Genomic DNA, 9,052 nt, shown 5'->3' on the forward strand with positions numbered 1-9,052 from the left:
GCGTTTTTTTCTCCGTTTTTTCTGTTGATTGTATTTAGGGAAAATCTGAATTGCAAATTGGAAGCGCAAAACGGATTTGCAGTGTGCAGGGAGCCTAATACATGGTGGGAGTTTCTGATTGGTTAGAACATTAGTAGCGACTTATAGCCTTTTGTAATAAACTCTGTCTGCTTCTGGATGCAGGTAATTGAAATCTATGCCTTGTTTGAGACCTGTTATTCCCGCCAGGGAGTAAATTTCAATTACTGCCGCTCTCCTGCTACTGCAGCCCAACCAGTCGGGAGCCGATTTCCTTGGCTCAAAGTGATGTAAGTCAGGAGCCAATGAAATATGCTCCAGACCAGCTCACAGAGCTCTGGTGTCACAGCGACAGCAGAGTGGGTGGGCTGCAGCTACGGTAGAGCGGCGAAAACAGCGTGGAGTCAGGGTTTGTGGTTTTTTTTTTTTTTGGTCTTTGGTCCTTAAAGGATACCAGAACCCAAATGGTCTGGTAAAATGAGAGCTGCAATGGGAAGGGAGAGAAAACTATATACTTACCGCTTCTGTCGTTCCCCGCCGTCAGTCTTCTAATCACTTAGCGTCTGACGCTTGCTTTCCAATGGAGCTAGGATAGAGGAGGTGGAGGAGTGTGCGTACTTCTTCCCCTCATTATGCGACGGCAGAAGTGAAGACGATAGGACATACTGAGCACGTGCGGCGCAGTATGTTCGGGGTAGAGGTCAGGAGAGTCGCCTGGACATCGACATCTATTGGAGAAGATTGGCGGCTGACGGCGGGGAACGACAGAAGTGGTAAGTATCTCATTTTCTCTCCCTTCCATTGCAGCTTTTATTTTACCAGACCCTTTGGGTTCTGGTATCCTTTAAAAGACCAGAATAAACATGGCAGCCTCCATATATGCCTCACTGCTGGTTCCCTTTAAGTGGAGTATAGTCGATAAAAAGCCGCCCTCAGTCTATTAAATTGCTCAAGGACTAGAATTCCATGGAACTTGATGATGAGATGAAATAGCGGTTTGCTGACACCTGGTGGATCAATGTAGTAGTGCAGGGTTTATCGAATAAGGATTGATGTTGATTTGTGGTGAACATAAACTCCATTTAGTTACACTAAAGGACCACAATTGTGAAAAATTGTACATTTGAAAATACATGCATATGCATACATAGAAAATGTACATTTTGTTTGGGGGGGGGGGGGGGGGGGAGATAATTTAGAGCATTGTTTTACTATGTCACTGTCGCTTACAGTAGGTCAGTAAATTCTGACAGGTTTTGGACTAGTTCATCTCCTTATGGGGGCTTCTCTGTGTTTAATTTCTTTTCAATATCACTGAATGGCAGTTGCTTAGTCCAATTTATAATGTTCAAATGAGTAGTGAGGCCTGTAGGCATCTTTATAAAGCACCGTTCAAGGGAATACAATTTGTTAAAAGTAAAGGAAATAATCTGAATCCCCCATGAAGAGCTGGACTAATCCAAAACCTCTACAGAGAATATTGAATGCGTGCATTAAACACCAAGTGAACACCTGACAAAACTGGCTAAGCAAATTTGGCTTAATTGGCTATTAATGAGGCAATGCTCATGCAAATATGCATTCACTGTGCATTGGGAAGCCCCCTCGTGGCGCTCCTGGATAGTGCTATTGTAGCATGAATGAATTCCCGCAGGGCAATCGATTTGTGGCATTGGTTTTGGACACTGCATAAGTTGGCATGCGAAAGCGAATGCATATTTGCATGAGCATTGCCTCATGAATAGCAAATTAGGCCAAATTTGCTTAGCCAGTTTTGTCAGGTGTTTACTTGGTGTTTAACCACTTGAGGACCCACCCTTTACCCCCCCTTAAGGACCAGCGCTGGTTTGATTGATCTGTGCTGGGTGGGCTCTGCAGCCCCCAGCACAGATCAGGGTGCAGGCAGGGAGATCAGATTGCCCCCCTTTTTTCCCCCCTATGGGGATGATGTGCTGGGGGGGTCTGATCTCTCCTGCCTGCTGTGGGTGGCGGGGGGGGCACCTCAAAGCCCCCCTCCGCGGCGAAATTCCCCCCTCCCTCTCCTACCTGCTGCCTCCCCCGGTGATCGGGGCTGCACAGGACGGCTATCCGTCCTGTGCAGCCAGTGACAGGACGTCCCCTGTCACATGGCGGCGATCCCCGGCCGCTGATTGGCCGGGGATCGCCGATCTGCCTTACGGCGCTGCTGCGCAGCAGTGCCGTACAAATGTAAACAAAGCGGATTATTTCCGCTTGTGTTTACATCTAGCCTGCGAGCCGCCATCGGCGGCCCGCAGGCTATTCACGGAGCCCCCCGCCGTAATTTGACAGGAAGCAGCCGCTCGTACGAGCGGCTGCTTCCTGATTAATTAGGCTGCAGCTGGCGACGCAGTACTGCGTCGCTGGTCCTGCAGCTGCCACTTTGCCGACGCACGTTATGAGTGTGCGGTCGGCAAGTGGTTAATGCACACATTCAATACTCTCTGTAGTGATTGTCTATGCCCCTTTGGAGGCGGGTGGTGGATGGCTCATTCCAGGTGGTGTGAGTCCTGGAGTGGGCTTTCTGCGCCTGTCCTCCCCCCTCCATGGAGTGCTGTGTGTGAGCCAGCCCTGAGCTCCAAAGCTCAGTGCGACCCATGCTTCATTCCATTCCTTTTTAAATGTGTTGCACCCAAGCTATGCTCAGTAGCAGAACACAATGGACGTTAAGGTAAGTGCCTGTCTTTTAAATATTGGGAGGTGGGTGCGGACGGCTCTCCCCGGCGCTGGCCACACTTGGGGGGGGTCGCCTGCGCCGCCCGGCCTCCCCCTCCGGGGTGCTGCTGTGGTTCCCAGGCAGTGAGAGCGCCTGGGACCCTGCGGTCCCCCGGTTGTATGGGGGCATTGGGAAGCCTCCTCGTGGCGCTCCTGGATAGTGCTATTGTAGCATGAACTAATTCCTGCAGGGCAACCGCTTTGCGGCATTGGTTTTGGACCCTGCATTAGTTGGCATGCGAAAGCGAATGCATATTTGCATGAGCGTTGCCTCATGAATAGCCAATTAGGCCAAATTTGCTTAGCCAGTTTTGTCAGGTGTTCACCTGGTGTTTAATGCACACATTCAATTCTCTGTAGTGACTAATCCAAAACCTGCCCACACTTCCCTCTGGGTATTGCATGGTGGTTTGGGGGCCCCAGCTAGTGAGAGAGACCTGGGGCCCCCGGCTGTCGTGCGGACCAGTGTTTGTGATTTCTAATCCAAAACCTGTCAGATCTGTCAGCTTTTTACTACCTACTGTAAGTGATATAAACACGGAGTAAAATGCACTATAAATTATTTTTCCTGAGAAATGTGCTTCTTATATGTTTGCGTGTAGTGGTCCTTATAAATCTTTACTTGGAGTTCAGTGTAAACATTTTAATTTCATTGATTTGATGTTTTTATCAAAACTAACATCTAATCTAAGACCTCAGTGGAAAGGCTGTTCTTTTCCTGATGGAGTGGGCAGCTTTGCTGGGAAGCTGCTGACTGGAGTTGTACATGATGGAGTGCTACATAGCTTTGTACCACTCAGTGTAGCACAAAGCTAACAATAATGGTGGAGATACTAATATTAAGGGCCCGTTTCCACTAGAGCAAATCTGCATGCGTTTTATATTGGTTATGCGAATCTGCATATGGAAATCAATGGGCCTGTTTCCACTTGTCAGAAATTCTGTGCGGTGGATTGTGCAGAAAAAATCTGCCCAGCAGAGCCATCAGAATTTGCACATTGCAAGGCTAGTGTGCGATTCACCTGCAATGTATTTAATACAAAATTTGCCTGCGTTTTTGCTATGCGAGTTTTCCATGTGAATTTGCGTACGTTTAAAATCGATGGAAAAGCACACCGGCATTGACATGGTTAAATTCGCATACTTACAAACAGATGCAAATTTTAATGCGATTTCGCGGTCAAATTCACATACAACGGCGTGTGAATTCAGATTCGCATGCAAATTCGTTTTTGAGTTTTCCGCAACGGAATTGCACCGCACTACTGGAAACGGGCCCTAATTCTGCTGACATGGGATCACTAAATGAGCTACAGAGGACTGCTCTTGTTTAGCACCTCCATCTCCCATCTTTCTCCTCCCCCTTCATAGAGCAGAGCGGGCTGCTCAGCTGTAGCCCAGCATTGGATCTGTGCAGTGATCACTCTAAACCATACCATACTGTAAATCTGGTGCGCAGAGCCATCAAATTAGGCCGCAAATAGTTTCCCCACTTTTCACTATGTTTGGCCCACTCTAGACCACCAGGGAAGCTAGATTTGAGGTAAAGCTCTAGATGGGGATGGGAGGGAAAAAGCACTATAATCACTAGGGAACTGTATAGGAGAGGGAGGAAGGACCACTAGATACCAGGGAACTCTATAGGGGGAGGGGGAAGGCATTAGACACCACAGAACTTTATAGGGGAGGGAGGTGGCTAGACATTAAGGTTGGCCCACAAATTGGTCCCAGTCTTCAATTTCAGCCTACTTTTTATAATTTTGAGGTAGATACCCCTGCTTTAATCCATTATTGGTGTTTATTCCAGGTGACCATTTTTGACTATCTGAGGCTTACAGGACAACTGAAGCAAGAGGGATATAGAGGCTGTCATATTTATTTCCTTTTAAACAATACCAGTTGCCTGGCTATCCTGCTGATCCTCTGCCTCTAATTCTTTTAGCCATAATCCCTGACCCTGTTTTTACTGAATATGGCTCTTATTACATACTTTGAAGTTAACTTGGGTTGTGTAAACTAAGCAGATGATGGCAGAGTTGCATTAGGTTCACTAAGTTTCTGTGCCACATTTCCTAGTGTTTGCACACTGAATAGCAGAGGGAGGGGGCTTACCTTGAGCCAATCAGTGATGTCTGCAAGTGATTACAGGAAGCTGATCTGAAGACCTAGTTGTTGGTGTGCATGTTGTTTTTTTGTTTTTTACTTTCCTTAACTAGTCCTTTTTTTTGCCTTTTATTCTGTTTGCAGCATTGAACGGTGTCAAGGTCTCTGAGATTTCCGGTCCATTCAGCACCGCTGATATCGCCAGAAACTGCATTGCCAGCAACCCACTCAGGGAACCAATCATGTGGATCATATCGTACGCATTGATGACCTTCTGCGGTATCATCCTGCTGGTCCTGGTAATCTTGTTGCTCCTTCCCAACAGACCTCACCAGAGGGACCCTGAGACAGTCAATGATGAATCCTCGCTGGTACACCACCGTTGGAAATAGCGGGCCAGGGATTTGTGGGTCACAGAGGAACTCTAGATCAGGCCATGATTAGCCTCTGACATCATCATCCAATGACTTATTCTTTGCTGCTGGAACTGGCGAAAAAATGCCTCCAAAGCTGCATAGGGTTATTGTAACTTATTGTCTTTCCGTTCTGCTCAAATTCCAAAGTCCCGCCGGTATGGCTATTGTCTTACTACTACTGTACTGAATGATTGAGTGCCAACCGGAAGCACTGTGGATATCTATTCATTTTATAAATATTTTTTTTCCATATGTGTTGAAGCCATAGGTCATGACCACTTCCTGCCATGACATCATCCTTGCAACGAATGAACTTTTTTTTTTTTCTTCCCTTTGTTTTTGCTTTTTTCCTCAGTGTTGTCTTTGTCCTTTCATTCCAGATAACGTTCCTTTAAAAAAATGGTTACATTTTTTTCCTCTTACAGATTGTGAATGTTCATTTATGCACTTCATCTTAAACTACTGGATGTGTGGAATAAAAGTACCCCCTTCCCTTTAGTCACTCTGGTTATTTTAAAATATTTATTTTATATTGCCTATAACATGCATTAAAGTGACTCCGAGCTCATCTAAAAAATAAAAGTTGTACTCACCAGGGGCTTTCTCCAGCCCAGTGCTGGTCGGGAGGTCCCACGCCGGCGTCCTGGCTCCTCTCCTTCTCCCCGCTCCGGAATGGCTGACAGGCCGCAGCCCGGGCGACACTCTCCCGAGTGTCGGGCTGCTTCTTCCGTATATGACGCGGATTACGTCACACGCCGGCCGCCTCGCGTCATCACGGTGGCCGGCGTGAAAGTACTGCGCATGCGCGATTAAAAATTCTGCTTTGCTGAGCTGTAAAACAAACAGAAATAATGACCATATGAACTTTCCTGCGCTAAACCCATAATAAAATCCTTTTCCCCTTCTAGGACACTAGGCTTATTTATACTTACATGGGGCTTCCTCTAGCCCCATTGTTCCTTCACCACCCTTGGTTGTCTTTGAATCAGCCACGATAGTCTGGCCAGCCACGGGCTTCTGTGCAGCTTGGCCGCGTTCAAGCCCCCTCCTCGTTCTGTCCTCAGGAGCGTTCTATGCCTGCACAGGTGCAGAACACTCCCTGGGATGTGAGAGCGACGGGGCATGTGGCCCGGGATGCACATCAGTGTTGCCAACCGTCCGTAAAAGGACGGGCAGTCCGTACTTATTACACTAAAAATCCCCTGTCCGTAGTGTCCGTCCTTTTAAGACAGACATCCGTCAAAACAGGCACTTGTCGCCGCGATTCTTACTGCGCATGTGCGCATCACAGCAAAGCCAGCCAGGCAGGCTTGTCCCCGTGCGGCTGAGCAATGAAATTTACAGGCTTCAGCATCCGCCTTTGTCCCTCCCTTCCTCCAATCAGTTGACTCCATAACTCAGGCAGCTCTCTCCAGCCAATGAAGAAGAGAGGCTGCCCAGCAAGCCCGCCCACACACACTCCCCTTCCAGACTTCTACTGACTGGAGTGAGCTGTGCACAGCGTGGGTGCAAGAGGTTCACTCGTAATTCGTCCTCCTCTTCTAGTTTCTCCCCAGGCAGCAGGTAGAGTTGGGCCGAACCTCCGATTTTCGGTTCGCGAACCGGGTTCGCGAACTTTCGCGAAAGGTTCGGTTCGCGTTAAAGTTCGCGAACCGCAATAGACTTCAATGGGGATGCGAACTTTGAAAAAAAAAATTAATTATGCTGGCCACAAAAGTGATGGAAAAGATGTTTCAAGGGGTCTAACACCTGGAGGGGGGGATGGCGGAGTGGGATACATGCCAAAAGTCCCCGGGAAAAATCTGGATTTGACGCAAAGCAGCGTTTTAAGGGCAGAAATCACATTGAATGTTAAATGACAGGCCTAAAGTGCTTTCAAACATCTTGCATGTGTATACATCAATCAGGTAGTGTAATTAAGGTACTGCTTCACACTGACGCACCAAACTCATCGTGTAACGCACCGCAAACAGCTGTTTGTGTAGTGACGGCCGTGCTGGACTGGTGCGCACCATGGCGAGAGTGCAGGTTTTGGTGGCTTTACAGCCCATATGGTCAGTCACCTGGCTGATGTAGCTGAATGACAGAACAGTGACTGTCCAGCTGATCAAATTTGGTCTGACCACAATGAGGCAACGACCTTATTATCGTGGGTGTGCCCCCCGAGACACTCATCTAGGCGCCGGTCATTGCTCCATTGTGATACGCAAGCCCCTTCACCACGGCAAGGTAATGATCACGAAGGGGAATGGGCGCATGTTCATGCCTTTTTTTTTGTTGTTGCAGCTGCCCGCAGTGCAGCCAGAAAAATTAGGCAGTCATGTACACGCACCCGAAAAATTATTACAGCGGCCGCTGCTAGCAGCGGCCTAAAAAATTCAGCAATCCGCCTGGAGTCCCGGACCCTGTTGGTGGTGGCGGAGAAGGTAGTGAAGCGGCCTGCAGGCAGACATGCTGTGTGGAGGGACTGGGAGCGACTTAGTCTTCTTGGGGCAGGCCAGGCAGCCAGTCACACGGCGTGCAGGCAGAGATGCTGTATGTGCGGGGACTGACTTAGTCTTGGGGCGGGCAGCAGCCCTCCGGGATCCATGCCTCATTCATTTTTATAAAGGTGAGGTACTTAACACTTTTGTGACTTAGGCGACTTCTCTTCTCTGTGACAATGCCTCCAGCTGCGCTGAAGGTCCTTTCTGAGAGGACGCTTGCGGCAGGGCAGGAGAGAAGTTGGATGGCAAATTGGGACAGCTCTGGCCACAGGTCAAGCCTGCGCACCCAGTAGTTCAAGGGTTCCTCATCGCTGTTCACAGCAGTGTCTACATCCACACTTAAGGCCAGGTAGTCGGCTACCTGCCGTTCCAGGCGTTGGTGGAGGGTGGATCCGGAAGGGCTACGGCGAGGCGTTGGACTAAAGAACGTCCGCATGTCCGACATCACCATGAGATCGCTGGAGCGTCCTGTCTTTGACTGCGTGGACACGGGAGGAGGATTAGTGGCAGTGGTACCTTGCTGGCGTTGTGCCGTCACATCACCCTTAAAGGCATTGTAAAGCATAGTTGACAGCTGGTTCTGCATGTGCTGCATCCTTTCCACCTTCCGGTGAGTTGGTAACAGGTCCGCCACTTTGTGCCTGTACCGAGGGTCTAGTAGTGTGGCCACCCAGTACAGCTCATTCCCCTTGAGGTTTTTTATACGGGGGTCCCTCAACAGGCAGGACAGCATAAAAGACGACATCTGCACAAAGTCGGATCCAGTACCCTCCATCTCCTCTTGCTCTTCCTCAGTGACGTCAGGTAAGTCAACCTCCTCCCCCCAGCCGCGAACAATACCACGGGAAGGTTGCGCAGCACAAGCCCCCTGCGACGCCTGCTGCGGTTGTTCTCCTGCCGCTGTCCCCTCCTCCTCCTCCTCCTCCCCCAAAGAAACACCTTGCTCATCATCCTCTGAGTCTGACTCATCTTCTGCACATGACCTCTCTTCTTCCTCCTCCTCCCCCCTCTGTGCTGCCGCAGGTGTTGAGGAAACAGCTGGGTCTGATGAAAATTGGTCCCATGCCTGTTCCTGCCGTAACGGTTCCTGGTCACGCTCATTCGCAGCTTCATCCGCCACTCTACGCACAGCACGCTCCAAGAAGTACGCGTAGGGAATTAAGTCGCTGATGGTGCCCTCACTGCGGCTCACCAGGTTGGTCACCTCCTCAAACGGCCGCATGAGCCTGCATGCATTTTTCATCATTGTCCAGTTGTCGGGCCAGAACATCCCCATCTTCCCAGACTGTTTCGTTC

The 9,052-nt window shown here is 49.2% G+C and overlaps 1 protein-coding gene across 1 annotated transcript in view; it reads left to right on the forward strand.

Moving 5' to 3' along the window:
• Positions 1 to 5,768, forward strand: part of BACE2 (beta-secretase 2) — a 76,914-nt gene extending 71,146 nt beyond the window's left edge. The window contains exon 9 of the mRNA XM_068266034.1: positions 4,999 to 5,768. Within this exon, the coding sequence (XP_068122135.1) occupies positions 4,999 to 5,246 (248 nt within the window). The 3' untranslated portion in view covers positions 5,247 to 5,768. The remainder of the gene's footprint in view (positions 1 to 4,998) is intronic.
• The last annotated feature ends 3,284 nt before the right edge of the window (positions 5,769 to 9,052 follow it).

This window comes from Hyperolius riggenbachi, chromosome 2 (assembly GCF_040937935.1).
Source record: "Hyperolius riggenbachi isolate aHypRig1 chromosome 2, aHypRig1.pri, whole genome shotgun sequence".
Lineage (NCBI taxonomy): Eukaryota > Metazoa > Chordata > Amphibia > Anura > Hyperoliidae > Hyperolius > Hyperolius riggenbachi.